The sequence below is a fragment of the Astyanax mexicanus genome, chromosome 4 (genome assembly GCF_023375975.1).
Source record: "Astyanax mexicanus isolate ESR-SI-001 chromosome 4, AstMex3_surface, whole genome shotgun sequence".
Lineage (NCBI taxonomy): Eukaryota > Metazoa > Chordata > Actinopteri > Characiformes > Acestrorhamphidae > Astyanax > Astyanax mexicanus.
Window position 1 is genome coordinate 49,022,136 of NC_064411.1, and position 23,921 is coordinate 49,046,056.

Sequence of the window (23,921 nt, forward strand, 5' to 3'; positions counted from 1 at the left end):
CCCTTTAATTCTGTAAATGCTCGGAATTTATAGAATTAATAATGAAAGTTACCCTTAATGCATTACCGAGTAGAAATAAAGATTGATTGATTGATTATTCCAGAACTTTTTTGGAATGAAAAGGATGCTATAAGCTTCAAACCGAAGATGAAAAGGACCATCCAGACTGTTATCAGCAACAAATCCGTGCATTTTTCAAAAAAGACCACATGCTGCATGCTGGAAAAGCTAAATTACAAAGGCATGGCTGTAGAAGAAGAGGGTATGGGTACTGAACTGGTCTGCCCTTAGTCCTCACTTCAATGTTTTTTTATTAAAAATGTACATTTACTGCATTTACCTGTCGCTCTTATCTAGAGTGACTTACAAGGTTAATCCTATTACAGAGGTGGACCAATGTAGTGTTAGGAGTCTTGCCCAAGGACTCTTATTGGTGTAGCGCAGCATTCAGTCACCCAGACCTGGAATTGAACCCCAGTCACCCACATAGTAGCTCACAGGCAGGCTGTGGTGTTATCCACTGTACCACACCAACCGCTGCACCACATCATGAATCAATGATCAACAATGATCCAACACATATTAAGACAGGCTTTGCATTTTAAATACTCCCCAAATGTTTTTTTTTTCATATGTGGTTGCAGAAAGATCAGAGTTGAGGAATGTATTTTTCACTGTCCATCTCCCTCCATCCACTGGGGAAGAGATTTCGCTGTATATCAGCTCAGCAGTGCTGTAGATTATCAGCTCTTACACACATGTCTCGGGGCACCGCAATCGATTAGTTCTTGAAGCACGCCGTTCCTCTGAATCCAGCCTTCCCACCCATGCAGGAAGAGATTAGAGCAGCAGGTAAGATCAGCGAAATATTCACTGAAGCAAGCAAGGCTGTCAGGTTATATTAGAAACTGGAGACAGCCGTAATCAAATTCCGCCGGGTCTCTGAGGCTGTATACACACACCAACGCAAATATACACACACACACTACTGCATATACCCACAGCTCCAGAACAAACACAGTCACAACACCATCCTGTTCTATATAAAGATTATATGCAAGATTCAGTGTCTCCAGAGGGCCAAACACTGACCAGCTGTGCACTAAACCTGGGCCAACACTTTAAAACAGCTGAAAAACAGCCCCGCCGAACTCCCCTCCACAGCTACTCTCAGGCTGCCTCAGGAGGTCTTCTCAGAGGGGGGTAGGGAAGATTTCAGGAGGAGACATGAATTCATAATTGAGCCTTTCTAACCTGAATCCCATTATAGCCAATTCCCCACACCTGGGAACTGTGAGGAGCTTTCCAAAGCACTATTAAGAACTACTGGGGCTGGATTAGCTGCACCATGTACCAGGGGAAGTTCTACAATATAATTTGTAAGGATATGAATGGCCTTTGACTAATGGTGTAACAGTGTAATGTTGCTTTCAGACCACCTTTGTGAGCTTTTGCGTCCAACCCAAAAGGAAAAATGATGGAAAGTTCAAAAATATCATCAGCAACAACTCATAAAATACTCAGAATCTATCATATATGATATTTGTATGTATGGGGTTATGCTTAAAGCTTTGTTTTTTTTACCAGCTAGTTAACGTTAGCTATCGTGTAAGTAACTATAGGTTTAAATCGGATCTCCGGTTGGTTTGTGTTTTACAGAGACCTTAAATGTACACTAGGGAAGCACGGTTTTACAAGGCAGCTCAAATCAACAGAATACCGGTCAAAGCGGGCGCTGTTTGTGTCAGATTTTATCTATTTGATTTATTTTTGCTCAACAGCACTATGGCCTGGCTTCTTTACTTTGCCCTGAATTACACTACATTGGTGTCAGAAGAGGGACCTCCTCTACCAACCAGAAGGGATCTCACTAAATAGCATTGATTAGCTGCAGGGGTCGAAATTCTGACATTAAGATCAATTCTGATATATATCCGTCATACCTCACCTTTGGTCCCCCTAATTTTGGTTAATTTGTAAGTATGAAAACAAAGCAAAGCAAACCAAGACTAAGACTAAGACTTTCATCCCGTTCCACCTTAAATGTTGCAACAGAAGGCAGGGGCTGCAGCATTTTAGGCAAAACGGAAAAGTAAAATAAAATAAAAGCTAATCAGAGCTAATTTCAGCTCCCTATCACAGAGGAATTATGGAATGGACAATAATAATTAATTTCTGCACCATATTCTCCTTTTCTGTAGACATACAATAAATCCCTGAAGTTAACCATCAGCTAGGTTACTGAACTTTAGCACTCCAATGCTATATATCTACATCTGTATGTGCTTTAAAGGTTGTCCCAATTCTTAGGGGAAGATTTTCACCCCTTCCCCTTGTAACTCTGTTCTAAGGGGAAGGGTTACACTCAAAAAGAAGGGGTAGGAGTAAGTGGTAGGGCCAAGGAGTGAAATAGGATTGGGCCTTAAATCTAACTAAGTAACTGTATAGTTTTTTTTATTTTGGTCTTGACCAAACAGAAGCAAACTACATGTATTAATACACTCTTATTACTGTCACGCTGTCAAAACGAAATAACCCCCCAGAGTCCAACTAATCCAGCTCTAACAGGGCTTAAGAAGTGTGAGTCTGGCTAAAGCACCTGACTGCTGAGCTCTGCCATGCCATTTCCCCTACAGGGGGACGCGCTGTGTCAGGATTACTTCCTCACAGAGAGAAGCCCACCGCAGCAAACAGCCATTTACAACCTGCTACTCCTCTAAAAACAGCTGCTGCTAAAGGAGAACTCAATAAACGTGAGGAAAAGACGTTAGGAAGCACTTTCCACTCTCCCTGCTGCACCCGCTCATGCCCAACTACATACATCAGACACACGACTGTACAGCAGCCGCGGCACGTTCTTAAACTAATGCTATCATCACTGTGTAGTGAAGGAAACCAACTCAAATGAATCTCGAGACAAGCAGGTCATTAACCATCTGTGCCAGACTAGCGCCCAGGCCTCACACTCGCTCTGAAAAGTCTGTAATTTAAAAGAGATAAGAGTCGAGAAAGCGTGAAGGCATGAATGTTCGGAGTCTGATTGCTTCTTTAGTTTTGCGCTGGAGCTATGAAGCATGACAAATTAGCACAGCACAAACTACATTACGACTGTATTATTTATTTACATCATCTATCCATATGTGCAAAAATATGTCCAAAAATATAACAGCTCGGCATGCAGTTACAGCGGCACGGAAAAGTATATGAACCAAACACAAGACAGAAAAGCGCAAACACCAAACACACAATTTCATGAATAAGGATTTAGGCTTGTAAGAATAGCCAGGGACAGGCAGGGTCAATAACCAAAAGGCTGCATAAACAAGCAATAAACCAAAGTGAGCAGGTATACACAGGATTTCCACAATAAGGCAAAACGGGAAAGCAAAAGTCAAAATACAAAAATAGGTCAATACCAAAACAGCTAACAATTACCCAAACCACTCATTAGGACTCCCCCCTATCACTAGTGATGCCCCAACACCAGGAGGGTGAAGACTAGAACATTCCTCCTCTTCCTTCTACCCACTCAGAGAGAGCAAGTCCAATTGTGTTCTCTCAGGGCTCTGGTAGCCAATGGCAAGCTGCATGAACAGGATTCGAACCAGCAATGTCCTGATCATGGTGACAGCGCAAACAGGAGCTATTTATACTAATAAGTCCAGGTGTGAGCAATCTTCTGAAGCACGGTGAGCCGGAACACCAATGCGTCAGGTGATCAAGCATGTCCGGAGGGTTGAGTGCAGATGCATACTGGGAAATGGAGTCTTTCTCAAGAGAATTAGAGTCCATGGCAGGCAGATAGACAGTGACAGGACTGACACTTTGCATAAATGTGAAATCATAAAATGTGATCAGATCTTCACCCAGTTCAAAGGGAATTGACAAATATGATGTGCATAAAATAATAATAAAAATGATCATTCAAAAAATTTATAATATTGGTGGGTAAAGTATGCAAACCCTTGTGCAAATAAACTTCTGCTAGGTTGGAGATGTGAACTAGAGATAATTTTTATTCTGCACATGAATAGAAACAGGTTCTTGCAACAAGAATACATTAAAACTTCAGAATCTAACCTATAAAACTGACTGATTGAGAGAAGAAAGAGGGACATTTTGAAAAATTGCCTACTATCTACGCAGTCCATTAGCTTGCCACCAGCACCACTTTCCATTATATAGAACCATGTAGGTCTGGAATACTGGAATCGGAGGTGCTGTCCACTGTGGGTGGTAACAATGCCTTCTCGATGTATTCCTTATACACTTGGATCAAGGAATGTTAAATTCCTGCACACATTTGGAAATCGCTCAAACTCCGATCATTTCTGTTGCCTTGCCATGAGCATGGTGGCCAGTGTTCCTCCTCACTCACACTAGTATGTACAATTCCAAGCAAGTCATCCCCTGAGGTAACATATTAGCAATTCAAGATGATACATGGTATTGCTGTCACATGACTTCTGCACTTTGGTTTAAGTTAGAGGCAATCACCACTCCTGGTTCACGAGTTCTGACAATTAATAATCTGGCATAACAACTCATGACATTGGAGATGTTTGGGATGGTTATGCCAATGCTACAGTACTTACGCACGATCAGGTAAAGTTCTGCCTTCTTCCTAAAGCCCTGTCAGTGTCGCAGAGGCTCATGGGAAGGCAGGGTGTGTCTCTCGGAGCGCAGTCGCTGCCGTAACAAATCACAGTGCCATAAAAACCTAACGGGGAAAGTTGTCATAACATTTCAAACTTTCACGAGGCCCTGTGACTAGCTGTGGGTGGTAATGATGCCTTCTCGATGTATTCCTGATACACTTGTGACATTGGGGATGGAGGAATGTTGATTTCCTGCAAACGATTGGAAATCGCTAAAACTCCGGTCATTTCTGTTGCCTTGCCATGAGCATGTTGGCCAGTATTCATCCTCACTTACACTAGTGTTTGCAATTTCAAGCAAGTTGTCCCCTAAGGTAACATATTAGCAATTCATGATCAATTTGCATAGTATTGCTGTCACCTGACTTTGGCACTTGGTTGACGAAGACTGACAATTAGCGACAATGGACATAATAATCTGTCATGACATTGGAGATGTTTGGGATGGTTATGTCAATGCTACAGTACGTACGCAGGATCAGGTAAAGTTCTACCTTCTTCCTGAAGCCCTGTCATTGTCGCAGAGGCTTATGGGAAGGCAGGGTGTGTCTCTCACAGGGCAGTCGCTGCCGTAACAAATCACAGCGCCATAAAAACCTAACGAGGAAAGTTGTCATAACATTTCAAACTTCCACGAGGCCCTGTGACCGGCTTTCCCACCGTCACCATCCGCTCTACACCATGGCTGTCAAGCGCCAGCCTTCCTCCATCCGCCACCTTCCGCTCGCAACAGCGCAGACATGCTGATGGCTTCACCACGTGCCGTCTCTCCCCTGTCAATACGGCCCGGAGGCTGCTGGGATTTCTACACTGGGGGTGGGCATATGCACGCGCCAAGCAGCTGAGCTCTAGCTCATGTTTCGGAAAGTGTGCGGACCCCTGCCAAGCATGTCAGTGAAGTATAGAGGCTGTCACCACATGGCTCTGTATGACTCCTTTCCTCAGGAGAAGAAGTTTATGAGCTCCGAGCGCTCAGAGCGAGGCCTTCACATATACAGCCTTATAAAAGCTTTACGCCGGCTTTTACCGCGATACCGCACTTGAGTTTAACTGCTCTGAAATATAATGCATCAGGTTGTGATAGGGAATGAGTAGCAGCCTGGTAATAAAGCTGAAGCTCTCTCGCCACACTTTGCTGCTGGCCAAGGCTGGTTTAATACTGTTTTAATGGCATGAGGGTGGATGCTACCACTATCTTATGAAAGCGACTGTTATTTCCCCAAGTTGGGTTCCATTTAACCTTCTAGCTTCATCTACCGTGTGATAAAAAATGGTAAAGCACACCTTTGACTTAGAAAGCTTTTTAAAATAAAGTGATCTCATTTTGTTTGTTATTTCCACAAAACTGTGTGGGAACCTGTTCAAAATGTGCACAGGCTGGGTTTGAGTTAGATTTGATAGTGGGTGATAGAAGGATGGAAAATTACATGTTGTATGTTCAAATGTCCATTTGAAGTTTGGCCATGATCATTTGGATGATCAAGATGAGACCAAAATAAAGCTTTTTGGTATCAACTCCACTCATCATGTTTGGAGGAAGAAGAAGAAAGAATGAAGAGTTCAACACCAAGAACTGTGAAGCATGGGAGTGGAAACATCATACTGTGGGGGTGAACAGAGCGGTTGCATCGTATTTAAAGTAGGATAAATGGATCACGTATCGCAACATTTCGGCCAACAACCTATTTCCATGGCTGGATCTTCCAGCATGACAATGACCCAAAATAACTAAGGCAACTAAGAAATGGCTCTGTAAGAAGCAATTCAATGTCCTGGAGTGGTCTAGCCAGTCTTCAGACTTCAACCCAATAGAAAATCTTTGGAGGGAGTTGAAACTCAATGTTGCCCAGCGACAGCCCAGAAACTTGAAAGATCTGGAGAAGACCTGTATGGATTCCTGCTGTTTGGTCGAAAACTATAGGAAACGTTTGACTCTGTAATTGCAAACAATACTAAGTTCCAAGTTTTTCTACTGTATCAAATGCTTATTTCATGCAACAAAACTCAAATGTATTTTTTTAAAATATATACATATGTGAATATCTCGATTATTTTAGATTAATTTAGTCTCTCACAGTTTAAGTATACCTAGGAAAAAATGACAGACTGCACCATTCTTTGTTGGTGGGAAAGCTTGCAAAATCAGCAGTGTATCAAATAGCGTATTTTACGGACCATAAGGTGCACCGCATTAAAAGACGCTTATTTAATGAATGTCTATTTTCTGGTCTATTTTCATACATAAGGTGCTGGATTATTACACTGGATTATAAGGCGCATTTTAAGAGACACTAGTAAGGAACAAGAGGGTTGCCATGCTTCCCTTCTAATGGGGAAGCTGGGGGAGGCGCCTAAGTAAACAAAACTGTAATTCTTAAAAAATATTTTTTTTTCAGCAGAGTTGCTTTACTGCTCCTTACAACCTGACTGGTAGAATTCATACATAAGGCGCACTGTTGATTTTTGGGAAAATTAAAGGATTATAAGAGTCCCTCATAGTGCACAGGTTCCAGGACAGGTTCCTTTTAACCCTTGTGTGGTGTTCGGGTCTGTGGGACCCGTTTTCATTTTTCATCAAATGATACTAAAAAAATATTTTTTCTAACTCAAACTCATTGGCATTGCCCCCCCCCCCCCCCCCCCCTACACATTTATATTACATACAGTATGTTTGGCCAAGGGCTAATAAACATTGCTTCATTTGTAAATTTGAAACTAAACAAATTTTCTACTCATATCTTGAGTTTAATTCATTTCTTTTACATTTTATTAAAAAACTAATAAAAAAAAGAGTAGCACTTTTCAAAAGAAATGTAACATAAGAAAGGTAAAGGGCAAATATTAACCATGTAAGCTGTTTATATTGCTTGCAATTTAGGTGAAGCAAGCATGTGTAAAGCATTTTAATGTAAAATTGCTTAATTTTGCTGAATTAAATACAAGTAACAAAGTAAACGAGTAACAAAAATGAACACCACACAAGGGTTAATAATCAACCCATGAATTTTGGATTGTACCTGCAAATTCTTCAGAAGAACATCCTTATATATTTTCATGAAATGACACTTAACTGTAAGCCATGCAGTAAAACAAAAATGTCAGAGTCAGAATCCAGCATTTTCACACCATTTACACACTATATCAGCCTCTCAAACTAGGAATAAAATTCATTTTTCATGATACATGGTCTTTAATTGCTTCTAGGCTGAGGGACAGAAAACAGCCCGAGGCCAGGCCACAGGGCTCTGAAAACCTGAGTACAAAAGGTGGACAGTGACACACTCAGCCGAGACTACATGACCAGAGATGACCTCAGCACACCACAGCTGGCCACTCTGTATGACACACACTCACACAGCGGAACAGGATGATGACTGTCTGAGGTAATTCATGCCATCGAAACAACACTATTTCCAACATTATTCTTACTGCATTACATTTGTCTTTCCCAAGCTTTGCACTTTAAATACATTTACATGTATTTAACAATGAAAAAGAGAAATGGCTGAAATAACAAAAAAGATGCAGAGCTTTCAGACCTCAAATAATGCAAAGAAAACATGTTAATATTCGTAGAGTTTTAAGAGTTCAGAAATCAATATTTGGTGGAATAACCCTGGTTTTAATCACAGTTTTCATGCATTTTGGCATGTTCTCCTCCATCAGTCTTACACACTGCTTTTGGATAACTTTATGCCTTTACTCCTGGTGCAAAAATTCAAGCAGTTCAGTTTGGTTTGATGGCTTGTGATCATCCATCTTCCTCTTGATTATATTCCAGAGGTTTTCAGTGTGTATATATGCCACTGGGACATCTGCTCATTTGCTGTTTCTTAAAAAAATTAAAAAACTGCAATGAGGATTTGATGGCATTCATTGACAGTAAATGAGGTCAAGACATTTGATCACCACCCCACCTTATCCCCAACTCCCTAATTCATCCCAAAAGTACTGAGAATGGTGCTCCATCATTCCTGAGAGCACTGGAACTTCTGCTGCTTCATAGCTAGGACTAAACAATGTTTGACCATCTGGCCAAGTCTCAAACTTAATTTTCCGAGTTGAAAAAGTGAATATCCACGGCATTCTGAAGGTGCCAGCACAAACAGCGTGACGGCGCTCTGTTTATACGTCCCTAACAAGCTGTATATGATATATTTATCTACAGTTTGTCAGAAGGAGAGGGCAGCGTAGGAGTGGGTCATTCGAGTCGTCACCGCCGAGAGAGCCAAGGTCATTTTCTATTCCCTCAGCCGCACCACGCACTTTTGCACCTTATGAATATTTGATCCGCTTATGCATTATGCAAACGGGTTTGGCTCCGCGGCGAAGCCACGCAGCTGCTGCAAACCTACAGGCTGCGCAAACTGCAGCTTCCTCCCATGTTTCATGTGACGCGCTTTCCCCGTCTCCTGCCCGACCCGGTAACTTCGTCACGCCGCAGATCGCTGAAATCAGATTAATGCAGATTTGCAGACCAGGCCGTGAAATATGAAAATGACTCGGCAATGCTGTTATGAAACTCTGCGCAGGTAGATCAAATAATCGTTGAGGTGAATGTGGTGAACTATCGCGCAGAGCGGAATGACGGATGGTAAAGGAAAGAAATGTGGTCGGTGTAACATATTCCAAAATATACTGTCATTTACAAGAGACCAGAGGAGAAATATGGCCTGACCAGAAAGAAGCAGCTTGATAGAACATCATTTTATAACTGCCATTATCATTAACCTCCCAGTCATTTCTACAGCAGACACAAATTACGCAACGTGGGGATTTTTTAAGCAACAATGGCTGCAGGAACAGTGGGAATGGCAGGGAAAAAGTGTGCATAGGCTAATTTAATCTATAGATTTCAACACTAAACCACTACCTTTTTTTAATTTAAAAGAACTCAACTTGATTTAGTCAAAAGTTCTCCTAGCTTAGCGATTCTCAACTGGTGGACGGCTGTAAAAATAAATACATAAATAAATAACAAAAATTTAAAATAATTAATGCTCATCTGATTTTGTACTTGTCTTTTATATTGGGAAAAACGACAGAGAGAAACAGAGACCATTGTCTCTTGTGCCATTTTGATATACATTTTTTTGTAGTAACTTTTATACATGTAGGTGTCATGTTCCTCTTTAGTTTCTAAAAATTAAATTGAGTTTGCATGAACATGTATGTTTGAATGTGTTTTTAAACGTTTGTATTCTACAAAAGTGGGTCGAAGCTTAATGACCATAAGAAAATGTGGGCACCGGGCTGAGACCAGTTGAGAACCCCTGATCTACAGAGGTTGGACAAGGAAACCGAAACACCTGGTTTTAGACTACAATAATTTATTGTGGTGACGGACAGTTCTGGTGGAAACAGGAGAGTTGAGGTGCACATTGAGTTCTGCCGTGATTTGATCAGCCGTGGTTTTATGTTTTTTGGATACAATCCAGGTTAGCACCCGAACATCCCTTTCAGACAGCTTCCTACATCACTTAACAATGCAGCTAGAATGGACAGATTGATTGAAAAGGGCAGAAGAGTCAGACTGAGGAGGACAATGAATGCCCTATCCTGACCCTTGACCTCAACAATCACATCTCTGTGTCTTTCTCATGATGGAACTCTTGACCTTTGACCTCAGTAATGTCCTGCGTATTGACCCTTGTCCTCGCCGCAGATGGGGTCCGCACTCTGTCTTCACTTTCTTTATTATATGAATTTGTTACAGAAGAGCTAGAAGATACATGAGCTAGAGGGACTATGTTTAGAAAATTCTTAAAGACCATAAAAACTAAATTGACGTAACAGGTAAAGAATTTATAAAATCTAAAATAAATTAGAAGACAGTAATAATAAGATAAGAAATGATAAAATGAATAATAATGAACAAAGAATATAAAATCAAAATATAAAACATTAGAATAAAAAATAAAAAGTAATAATAAATAAATACAAAAAAATAATATAATAATAAGAAAAAGATAAACTAATAAAAAAAACCTCATATAAAACAGTCAAAGGCTTTCTGGTGGTGTTTAGAAACTAAAAGTTTAAAATGGTTCAGTGAGCTGAGTGAGCTGAGCTTCAATGTTTCCTGTATTTAAATCCAGTTTGCTGGTGCTGCTCTGTAGCCAAACCCAAATCAGTGACTCTGAGTTTTGAGTTAACTGCCAAAAAACACAACCCAACACTAAATAAACTCGGTTATAAACATGTTTCCCTGCAGACAGACGTCACTACCCAGCCTCGCTCACATTTCTTTAACAAGTGCTGTATCTGGTGCAGTAGAGCTCGCTAAATTGCGTTGCCCATCACCTCAATACCCTGCGTCAGTGCTGAAGTGAAGGCGGTGTTCACTCCAGTGCTCAGGATCCGCCTCACAGAAACAGGCCTGATTTATTCCGGATGCACACAGACGCAGACGGAGTTGTAAATAACTGCAGCAAAGAGGCTCAGAAAGCCCCGACAACTCTCACACAACACAGCCTCCAAATACAGCAGCAGCAGCACAGACACGGGGTTAGAGAACTGCAGCCTGATGATGAAGATGTTATACTGTGTTTACACTGCTGTGCAGAGGGCTGCGTTGTGTGTGGTGCACTATTTAAAGTTTACTGTATAATGGGAATGTTCTGTAAATGCACTGTATAAATACCATTGGCTATTTTCTCACCACAAGTTTGCTGCTAACAGGAAATTATCAGATGCTAAAATAGGATTTGCTTGTTTTTCAGACATAGAGATGCTACTTAAAAGAGCACATAATGTACAGTATAGTCCAGTGCACATACACACTCAATGCATACTGTAGTATATACACTAGCAGGTACATGCCATACTATAGTTTGTAATATATCATTATAAAATGTATACCACTATGCATTGTTGTCACTAAAGCTTGCCTTAAAGACACCATTAGCAAACCTCCATGATTGCATGCCAAGATGTCTGACATATTCTTTTGCATATACAGTACAGGCCAAAAGTTTGGATACACCTTCTCTTTTTCAATGCGTTTTCTTTATTTTCATGACTATTTACATTGTAGATTCTCACTGAAGCATCAAAACTATGAATGAACACATGTGGAGTTTTATGTATGAGCTGAACCTCCACAGTCACCGGACCTGAACCCAATCCAGATGGTTTGGAGTGAGCTGGAGCACAGAGTGAAGAAGGCAAAGGAGCAACAAGTGCTAATAAACACCTCTGGGAACTCCTTCCTTCAAGACTGTTGGAAAACCATTTCAGGTGGCCACCTCTTGAAGCTCATTGAGAGAATGATGCCAAGAGTGTGCAAAGCAGTAATCAGAGCAAAGGGTGGCTATTTTGAAGAAACTAGAATATACATTTTTCTTTCAGTTAGTTAATTCATAGTTTTGATGCCTTCAGTGAGAATCTACAATGTAAATGATCATAAAAATAAAGAAAACGCATTGAAAAAAAAAAGAAGGTGTGTCCAAACTTTTGGCCTGTACTGTATGTTACACACTACTTCGGTTTAACATACATATTGTATATGGTATGCATATATATTACATAAAGATCTTGTTTAAAAAAATACTGCTAATATAATAGGATAGATAGAGTATATATAGTTCTACACTACTGAACTGTGGAGCTGTGGAACTTTTCTGGGATAAGTATAAATAACATTAATAATCTGTAACTGATCATCCATCCATCCATCCATTGACCTCACCAATGCTTTCATGGCTGTATGCAATCAAATCCTCACAACATAAGCCAGTGTAGGAGTAGAAACAGGTGACTGCAGGCTACAACTTTTTAGGCACATATATGTCATATGTACAGTATATGAATATTTTGTAATATAGAGGTTACATATTGCATGCTGTAGTACACACACATATACACAAGTACATTATATATTGTAGTATTCAATGGTAATATAACACAGAGCTTGTACAGCATGTTCACAGGACATGCTGCAGAGTGTGTGTGTGTGCGTACATATACATGATGTATGTGTGTGTGTGCATGATGTTTATGGTGTTATATAGGATGTTATGCAGCTGAAAGCAAAAACTCACCAATCTCACAGCTCTCTCCTGTGTAGCCCTGTGGGCAGAAGCAGCGGAAGCCTTCTCCATCCGGGAGACACGTTCCTCCATGCAAACAGCTGCATCTGTCTGTAGCTGTGGAGTTAACACACACACACACACACACACACACACACACACACACACACACAGGTCATTAACTGTTGTGGCTCCCAGACAGCTCTGTCACAATCTGTCGCTCATTAGAAAGCTGGCAGGCACACACAGACGTGACCCACGGTGCGGAGCTCACTCGTGCCTCTCACGCGCCGTGATGGGACTCAAAACACACACTGCCCATTACCATATTTATAACCTCCGGGAGAGAGGAGCTGCTCTTAACACATTCACTACAGTCCACAAGTTGGGTATGACTGTTTTCCATATATCCATATTTCCATAAAAACAATGCTAATTAGAATGCAGATTAATATCAAGATATGTGAAAAAATTATTTTTACAACTTTTTATTCATTATATTTCATATAAAAAGTTGTAAAACATTAAGATTGTTGAAATGTAACAACAATAGCGCATGAGCTGTTGCTCATGATTGTGTGAGTGTCAGTCCCGACATTGTCTATCTGCCTGCCATGGACTCTAGATCTCACGTTAAAAACTTCACTTCCCAGAATGCACCTACTTCAAACCTTCCAGACATGCCAATTCACATAATGCTTCGCTGTTCCGGCTCTCCTGATTACTGAGATTATTCACACCTGTCTTCACCTGTATATATACCCCCTGATTTACCTTGTTCTGTGCCCGGAATTGAACCTAAATCCCTAGCTATTTTACCTTGTGTTTCTCTTGTGTTGGCTACATTGTTACTGACCCGTTTTGTATTTTTGGCTAGCCCTGTACTGTTTGTTTGTTCACTTGTTGCCTCCTTTTGCCTTGCCCTTCTAACTAATTTTGCATCACTCTTGCATGACCTTTTTGCCTGCTCACTTTAGTATGTTGTTTTTGTTTGCTGCCCTTCTGTTTCTGACCTTGCCTGTCCCTGACTACTCCTGTAGGTTTTGTCCCTTTTACAATAAACTGTATGTTTGCTATCCATGTGTGCCTGTTGTGTGTTTGGCCATGGTGACAGTGCGGTATAATATGTTTACAGCATTTACTTTTCATATAAACTTTGCTAGCATCCACATTTTTCCCCTTAAGAATGAATGGAGTGGAAATTGCACAACCTTCTATGGGTGCGCTTCTGCTTTTCCTGTAGAAAATTAAGGTGTTTTAAAGCACCTTTTAATCAGCAGTGATTTCAAATATGATGTGGTGCCCTATAGGTGGCCTCAGAATGAGATTAACTATATTTGATGGTACAAGGCATAATACTATTGGGTACATTTATGTTTTGAGTTCTAGCCACTCCCTTTCAAGAATGCATTCCACTTATGTCATGCAGTAGGTGCCCTTTTAGTAAGTAATACAAAAACAGGGTCGTAACGAGAGAGAGCAAACACAGGCAGGACATAAAAAAGCTTTGTAAAGTGTTGAACCACTAAAACTCAGCAAGGAGTGATCGAAGTGTGGGTGTCTATATAGAGGGTGAAATAGGTGTATTCAATATTCAGGTGATGAGCTTTAAATATCTTGTGGTGCCCTATAGGTGGCCTCAGAATGAGATTAACTGTATTTGATGGTACAAGACATAATACATTGTTGTCTGTGGGAAAAAAATAAAACTCATTCTGATTTTTCCCATTTTCCATCCATTGGGTACATTTATGTTTTAAGTTTTAGCTCTTATCTATTTTAGAGTGCATTGCCCTCATGTCATACACTAGGTGCCCTTTGAGTCAGTAATACAACAACTGAGTCATAACCAGAGAGAAAAAAACAGGCAGCAAATAACGATTTGTAAAGTAACGAACCATCAATAGTCAGCAAGTTTTGAGTTTTAGCAAGGTTTGAGTTTTCATGTCATGCAGTAGGTGCCCTTTGAGTAAGTAATACAAAAACAGGGTCGTAACGAGAAAGAGTAAACACAGGCAGGACATAAAAAAGCTTTGTAGTGGTGAACCATTAGAACTCAGCAAGGAGTGAGTGAAGTGTGGGTGTATATATAGAGAGTGAAACAGGTTTAATCAATATTCAGGTGATGAGCTTTCTACCTGTCATACATCATACAGATGTGGATGTTCCAAAGCCACATGCCATCTCCTGTGTTAGCACTTGATTCACCTGAATCCTTCAATAAACATTATACTGCTGTACCATGACTTTCCATTACTTCCCAAAGTTCTAAACAGCAGCATAAATGAAGCTTTCCTGTTGTTTCGTCTCAGAGGCTTCGTTTTAATTATGCTGAGTTCCAGTCTGCTCGGTACAGCGAGGGGTGAGAGGTCACTCGCTTGGACGGCAGCAATATGCACTGAAATTACTGCAAACATATGGCAGCACATCTATAGTCAGACCCCAGGCGTGTCCGAAAGCCGGCATTTTTTGGCACGTACCGCTTGACTGTGCTTTAAAACCACAGTAACACAAGGTGTAAACAAGCCAGCGTCACGAGTATAACACCCAGCGAGCACAACCGAAGTGTGTAGCTGCTGTATAATGGCAAAAAAGGCCAGTATCTGGAGACGGCGAGGTCACTGACCCTGTCCCGTCCCCTGTCTCACCCCAGTACCAGTTTTCCTTCTCTCTGCTTCACCTCCTCCCTCACTTTTTCGAGTAAAGGCCTGACTCAGCCACCGGCGGCAGCAGCAGCAGCAGCTGTGTAGTAGCAGCGCTTACTGAGGCTTGTAATAGGCTTCCCGAGCCGTGGTTCAGCGCTCGCTCGGTGTGCTCTAATGTGTCTCTGCCTGTCGGATGTGCTCTGATGTCGACCTGCATTGTGTCAAACTTGTCTCAACAACATGAACCGCAGCGAGGCTCAGATATGCACTGCCCTGTTGAGAGAAAGACAATCGACTTTGGCTTATGAGGCGCCGAACCGGAGCAGATCTGTCTGTCTGTCTGTGAGAAAGAGAGAGAAATAGAGAGAGAGACTCCAGGTACACTGATTGCACTGGCCTTCTATTGACACTGTGTACAGCGATGTTGACAGTCAGTCGTACACCTAACACTTGTTAGTCTATTCCTGAGAGAGATACGCTGCTGTCCTGAAAGAGGAATCGCAAGCACTGATTTTAAGCTGTGGGTTTAAAAAAAAAAAAAATCTTCATTTTAAATGATCTGACATACAGGGGTTGGACACTGAAACTGAAACACCTGTCATTTTAGTGTGGGAGGTTTCATGGCTAAATTGGAGCAGTCTGGTGGCCAATCTTCATTAACTGCACCAGTAAGAGCAGAGTGTGAAGGTTCAATTAGCAGGGTAAGAGCACAGTTCTGCTCAAAATATTGCAATACACACAACATTATGGGAGACATACCAAAGTTCAAAAGAGGACAAATTGTTGGCGCACGTCTTGCTGGAGCATCTGTGACCAAGACAGCAAGTCTTTGTGATGCATCAAGAGCCACGGTACCCAGGGTAATGTCAGCATACCACCAAGAAGGACCAACCACATCCAACAGGATTAACTGTGGACGCTGTAAGAGGAAGCTGTCTGAAAGGGATGTTCGGGTGCTAACCCGATTGTATCCAAAAAAAACTAGTAAAACCATGGCTGCCCAAATCACATCAGAATTCAATATGCACCTCAACTCTCCTGTTTCCACCAGAACTGTCCGTCACCACAATAAATTATTGTGGTCTAAAACCATAGTGAGAAGATTCTGTGTTCCAGTGTGTTTATCTGTGCAGTGTGAAGCTGCTTCAACAAAGAACGCAAAAAAAATATTACAGTTCTTGGGTAAATACTGTCTCCCAACGAAATAAAAGTCAAGATAAATGTAAGAAACAAGTGTGTGAGGATTTCATCAAGCTGTTAGCATGATGCTAATTACTGTATATGGATTTCTATTATCTGTTAGGTACTTGTTAGCTACTCAAGCTCGAAATTGATGCCTATTTGATCAGTATGTGGAGGTTTAAGCGTAATTTGCTGCTCTGAGGGGCAGCTGGATCTTCAGAGCTGTGGTGAATCTGAATGTGAATAGAGGCTGAGAGCTGTGAAGGAGACTGTAGAGGCAGAGAGCAGCGCTAATCACTGAGCTAATGCAGCCACCCCAACCCAACCCTGCCTTTCAGCAGAGCGGGCACTTCACACAGTCCTCACTCCACATAAACACCCCGTATCACGCTCTGTATCACTCTCCACACCAAATAAACACCCCATATCACTCCTCACTCCAAATAAACACCCCGTATCACTCTCCGTATCACTCTCCACACCAAATAAACACTCCGTATCACTCTCCACTCCAAATAAACACTGTCTCACTCTCCACTCCAAATAAACACCCCGTATCACTCTCTGTATCACTCTCCACACCAAATAAACACCCCATATTACTCTCTCTCTCACTCTCCACACAAAATAAACACCCCGTATCACTCTCCGTATCACTCTCCACACCAAATAAACACTCCGTATCACTCTCCACTCCAAATAAACACTGTCTGACTCCCCACTCCAAATAAACACTCCGTATCATCTCTCTCCACACCAAATAAACACTGCGTATCACTCTCTGTATCACTCTCCACTCAAAAAAAAAACCTCAGTCTCACTCTCTGTATCACTCCCCACTCCAAATAAACACACCGTATCACTCTCTGTATCACTCTCCACACCAAATAAACACTCCGTATCACTCTCCACTCCAAATAAACACTGTCTGACTCCCCACACCAAATAAACACTGCGTATCACTCTCTGTATCACTCTCCACTCAAAAAAAAAACCTCAGTCTCACTCTCTGTATCACTCCCCACTCCAAATAAACACACCGTATCACTCTCTGTATCACTCTCCACTCCAAATAAACACTCTGTATCACTCTCTGTATCACTCTCCACTCCAAATAAACACTCTGTATCACTCTCTGTATCACTCTCCACTCCAAATAAACACTCTGTATCACTCTCTGTATCACTCTCCACTCCAAATAAACACTCAGTCTCACTCTCTGTATCACTCCCCACTCCAAATAAACACTCTGTATCACTCTCTGTATTACTCTGCACTCCAAATAAACACTCTGTCTCACTCTCCGCTCCAAATAAACACTGTCTCACTCTCCACTCCAAATAAACACTCTGTCTCACTCTCCGCTCCAAATAAACACTGTCTCACTCTCCACTCCAAATAAACACTCTGTCTCACGCTCAGTATCACTCTCCACTCCAAATAAACACTCTGCATCACTCTCCACATCAAATAAACATTCAGTATCACTCTCTGTATCACTCTCCATACCAAATGAACACTCCGTATCACTCTCTGTATCACTCTCCACACCAAATAAACACTCTCACTCTCCTTCTTTATCACCCTCTTCTACTTGTTTTTTTTCTCCCTATAATTACTATCATGTCCCATGATTTTTGCCATGTCCCATAGAAACTAAGGAGCGTTACATCGAGCAGTGGGATGTGTGTGTTTTCTCTTCTGTACTGAATGTGGGTGTAGTGATTTCTAACACAGTCTTTGATCTGTTTGCGTGGACAATTGTAGCCAGAAGCCACCGGTCACAATCATTAGATAGATAGATAGATAGATAGATAGATAGATAGATAGATAGATAGATAGATAGATAGAGAGATAGAGAGATAGATAGATAGTAGAAACAAAAACAATACACAGTAGAAACAAACAATAAGTGTAGTACAATACACTTATTGAGGGATAAAATTCTAAATTGAGACTTAAAAAAATATATACATAAATATACAAATACAAAAAAACTATAGGAAGTGTGGAAGTAAACAGTCGTAGATATGAGGTAGTGCAGTAAAAGAATAAACTAAGTATAGGAGGTATTAGTAGATATGACTATTAAACATAAACATAAACATGTGCAAGTATTATATTTAAGTTAGGTGTGTAGTGTAGTGTCCAAGGGTGCAAAAGTACAGGATGTACAGTAAAGTGTCCCGGAGTGCAAATGTACAGGATGTACAGTAAAGTGTCCCGGAGTGCAAATGTACAGGATGTACAGTAAAGTGTCCAGGAGTGCAAGTGTACAGGATGTACAGTAGAGTGTCCAGGAGTGCAAGTGTACAGGATGTACAGTAAAGTGACAAGTGTCCAGGAGTGCAAATAAACAGTATATACAGTAAAGAGGCAAAAGAGTCTCAGGGTGTAGATGTGTATGGTGTTTTTCCAGTACAGATAAAAAAAAAAGGCTGTGATTAAGAAAGCACATATGAGCCTTGTTTCTCATCTGTCTTCTCTCTTCCGGCTCCACTGGGAGGAGTTGAAGAGTCTGATGGCTCTCGGGACGAACGATCTTCTCAGTCTGTCCGTAGAGCAGCTCTGTGACAAGAACCTGCCACTGAAACTGCTCCTATGATCCATGATGATGGAATGTAATGGGTGACCATCATCATCCATGATGGAGAGTAGTTTTTGCAGTGTCCTCCTCTCTGCCACCGTTACCACAGAGTCCAGCTCCACGCCAACCACGGACACCGCACGCCTGACCAACTTGTTCAGACGCATCTCATCCCTCTTCTTCATGCTTCCTCCCCAGCACACCACAGCATAGAAAAGACAGCTGGACACCACAGTCTGATAAAACATCAGCAGGAGCTTCCGACAGATGTTAAAAGACCCCAGCCTCCTCAGGAAGTAGAGCCGGCTCTGTCCCTTCCTGTACAAGATGTCTGTGTTGGTTGACCAGTCCAGCCTATCATCCAGATGCAGTCCGAGATACCTGTAGGTCTTCACCATCTCCACATCAACTCCCACAATAGATACTGGCTGTGTGGGTGGCCTGGCTCTGCGGAAGTCCACCACCATCTCCTTGGTCTTGGAGGTGTTCAACAGCAGGTTGTTCCTATTGCACCACGCCACAAAGTCTTCCACAAGGTGTCTGTACTCCTCCTCCTTTCCTCCCCGTATACATGCCACAATGGCAGTGTCGTCCGAAAACTTCTGCATGTGGCATGTCTCAGAGTTGAACTGGAAGTCTGAGGTGTAGAGTGTAAAAAGGAACGGGGAGAGCACAGTCCCCTGTGGTGCTCCTGTGCTGCAGACCACAGTCTCTGATGTACAGTCCTTCAACCTGACATACTGAGGTCTGTCAGTGAGGTAGTCTGTGATCCAGGAGACCAAATATGGATCCACCTGCATCCCCACCAGCTTGTCTTTCAGTATGAGAGGCTGAATGGTGTTGAAAGCACTGGAAAAATCAAAGAACATGACTCTCACAGTGTTGCCTCCTCTGTCCAGATGAGAGTGGGTCCGGTGGAGAAAGTACAGTATGGCATCATCCACTCCCACTTTCTCTCTGTAGGCGAATTGCAAGGGGTCCATTGCATGTTGAACCTGGGGTCTGAGGTGGTGTAGAAGCAGACGTTCCAGGGTCTTCATGATATGTGATGTAAGAGCGACCGGCCTGAAGTCATTGAGCTCACTGGGATGCGTATTTTTGGGTACTGGAACCAGGCATGTTGTCTTCCACAGTGTGGGGACCCTCCGCAAATGCAGACTCAGGTTGAAGATGTGCTGCAGGGCAGCCCCCAGCTCAGCTGCACAGGACTTAAGTAGTCTGGGACACACTTTGTCTGGGCAAGCTGCCTTTCTTGGGTGGAGTCTCCTAAGTTCACCTCTAACCTGGTCAGCAGTGAAAGTGTGCAGAGGGGGAGGAGGAGGGGGGGCTACAGTGGTGCTGGTGGTCAGGACAGCTGAGTGTGGGGAGTAGGGGGGAGCGGGGGCTGAGTTGCTTGATGAGATGAGGGGGGGTGTGGAGGAGGTGTCTACCAGAGCTGTAGGGTCTTGAACAGGGCAGTCAAACCGGTTGTAGAAGGTGTTGAACTCATTGGCTCTCTCTACTTCACCATCTGCAGCACCGTCCATCCTCTGCTTACAGCCAGTGATTGTCTTCATTCCATTCCATACCTCCCTCATGTCATTTTCCCTCAGCTTCTGCTCCACCTTCTTCCTGTAGGACTCCTTGGCCTCTCGCAAATGGACTTTGAGCTCCCTCTGTACGCTCCTAAGCTCCTCCTGGTTGTTTTCTTTAAAGGCCCTCTTCTTCTTGTTTAAAAGGCCTTTAACATTGCTGGTTATCCAGGGCTTGTTGTTAGCAAAACAACGCACAGTTTTCACAGGAACAACAATGTCCATGCAAAAGTTCATGTAGTCCGTCATGCAATGTGTAATCCCCTCAATGTCCTCACCGTATGGCTCCTGCAATACACTCCATTCAGTGGACTCAAAACAGTCCCTAAGAGCTGCTTCAGCATCAGGAGACCATTTCCTGAAGGAGCGTGTAGATGCAGGTTGTCTACGGACCTGGGGCTTGTACTGGGGCTGCAGGTAGATCAGATTGTGGTCAGATTTTCCCAGAGGGGGTAGAGGTGTGGTGGAGTATGCATCCTTTAGGTTGGAGTAAAGGAGATCAATAGTTCTGTTCTTCCTGGTGGGACAGTTCACATACTGGTGGAAAGCAGGGAGTACTGAGTCCAGTGTGACGTTGTTAAAGTCCCCCGAGATGGCAAGAAAAGCTTCAGGATGCTGTGTCTGAAGTCTCGCGATGGTTGCGTGAATGACGTCACACGCGGTCTCGGCGTCAGCGCGAGGAGGGATGTAAACACAAACAACAATGGCGTGGGAAAGCTCTCTGGGCATGTAATAGGGTCGGAGACTCACCGCCAACAATTACCACGCACAGCACTGTCCACTACGGGTGGTAATACTTTGTATGATATATTTCCAGTTCACAGATGTGGTCCAGAAAAAAACCCCATCTGTCTGCAGCCTCTATCATACCTCACTTTTTTAATGCTCCCCTTTTTTGCTTCTATCATTCTCTTATTTCTCTTTTATTCATTTCTTTCTTTCGTCCTCCTTTGTTCAGCTCTGTGTCTCCATATAGGTTTTTGGATTTGTTCTCTATCCTCCTCTTTCTCTCTCTCTCTCTGTTTGTTCAGCTCCTGGCTCTCCTCTCTCTTTCAATTCTCCCTCTATTTCTCTCATTCTCTTATTCTCTTGCTTCGCTTTACAAACTCTCCTGACCACATTCAGTGCGCTCGGGCTCTGTCGTCATAGTAACCGTTCGGAGAGCAGGCCTCGGAAAAAGGAAACCCGACCCACCTATCAGTCTCTCTCTCTTTCTCCACACCTCCCGCCCCCTCGCCCGTCTCTCTCTCTCGACCAACTGCCTCACAGCGTTAATTACCAGTCGCTCTGCGCTTTAAGTGGCCAGCGACGGCCCCGGCCCTAATTGGCTCGTTAGGCACTTTCACCACATATGCTAATGAGCCTGGCATCTTCATTATGCGGAGGCTCGCGGATCTCTGGCACGGCCGTAATTATTCGCCGGCCACGGATTTACATAATCCCGGCATTTGGTTTGTTTGCTTGGATAATTGTGTTTCTGAGGGCGAGAGGGGCACAAACAGAGCTGGAAATCAATTAGGAGCAGCCGAGAGTCCCTGCAGAGGTGAGAGGTTTTCAACAATGGCCTTAAAGAACCCACAGTTCTTCAGATTTCTGTTTCTTCTTCCCTGAAGTCCACTTACAATGTGGTTTTAGGTCCCGGACAACAGCCGTAATTATAGACCCTCTCCTTAACCTCAGATCCACATAAACAGTTTGTTATTTCACATTTAACACTTTAAACACAGCAAGTTTTTCACTCGCTGACAAAAAAAAAAAAACTGCAGCAAAATTCAGCGTGCATTTATATCTCAAGCAAATATTTACAGTATCTAACAAAAGTGAGTACACAACAAATAATTTTATTAGATAATAAATAATACTATAGAAGTGAAAGTCTAACTTTCTTCTATCTTTTTTTAGAGCTACAATTCTATTTCTCACATCCTCAGAGAGTTCTTTGCCATGAGGTTATGTGTTAAACACCAAGCGGCCAGTATGAGAAATATATACCCACTAATGAATCACATGACACCAGTCTAACCAGCTAACAGAGAGAACGAGAATATTTAGCAACGTTTTAAAAAAGGTTCCTGAGGGGTTACCCTGTAACGTTCCAGAAATATTGTTTTAGGAACATTCTGAAAAGTGTGATATAAAACACTTTCTGTATCACTCTCCACACCAAATAAACACTCCATATCACTCTTCACTCCAAATAAAACTCTGCCTCACTCTCCACACCAAATAAACACTCAGTACATGACAAACAATTCCATTGGACAACACTATAGTCCAATTTTCCTATGTTTTTTTAGAGCTACAATTCTATTTCTCACATCTTTAGAGAGTTCTTTGCCATGAGGTGACACGTTGAACACCCAGTGGCCAGTATGCGACAAATGTACACAAAACACTAATTTTAACAGCCACTTATATGTCACATGACACCAGTTCCAGGAACATTATTGTTCAAAAGTGACATAATAATGGTTTGCATCACAAAGTTTTTAGAATGTTTCTCGCATAATGTTCCCACCCAGTTAGATGAATACTAACATTATGAAAATTTTACATTAATGTTGCAGCCTTGTTACCAAAACGTTTAAAGAAGTCCAGAAAACCTGACAGATTGCACTTTCTAAGAACGTTTAATTTAATTAACATTCAGAAAACGTTCTAGTAACAAAGTTCGGAGAGAACACACTGTTAAACCGTGTTTTTAATAAGCTTCTTGTGCATTTTTAAAGTTATGGATGCCTGGTTTTAAATATCAGAGCTCTCCAGACTCTACCAATGAGGTGTGGAGCTACTTTGAGCCTGAATAACGGTGTAAAAAGTGATTTATCTGCAGGGGCAAAATATGCCCCATATCATCCATTCTAAAGCATGTTTGGACAAACTGATAAAAAATACTGCATCTCGGAAAGCTGGGGGAGAGCAGAGGGGGGCTATTTAAAAATGATTAGTTCTCTTTATTATGTCATTATGTTTTACTACACCAAAGGTCAGTTTTACACCGGAGTTCTCCTTTAAATGCCTACAAACCTTCAGAAATAAAGTGACCCATCCATCTGGCACCAAATATCAGGCCTTTCAGCATGATGGCATGAGCAGTGTTCAGCTATCACAAGATAATGCCTCACAACGTATACAGTCATGGGTGTTTCCAAGCTGTCCCCTGAGGTAACACCACTTTGCAGTACATTTGCATACTGCTATCCCATGAATTATGGCATGTAGGTGTATATAGACAGGGTTGTATGCGT

The 23,921-nt window shown here is 42.2% G+C and overlaps 1 protein-coding gene across 2 annotated transcripts in view; it reads right to left on the bottom strand.

The window, feature by feature from the left end:
- ncana (neurocan a) overlaps positions 1–23,921 on the bottom strand; it is a 168,489-nt gene that overhangs the window by 30,791 nt on the left and 113,777 nt on the right. For both annotated transcript variants that reach the window (XM_022678851.2, XM_022678853.2), the window contains one exon: positions 12,701–12,805. In XM_022678851.2, coding sequence (XP_022534572.2) covers positions 12,701–12,805 — 105 coding nt within the window. The remainder of the gene's footprint in view (positions 1–12,700; positions 12,806–23,921) is intronic.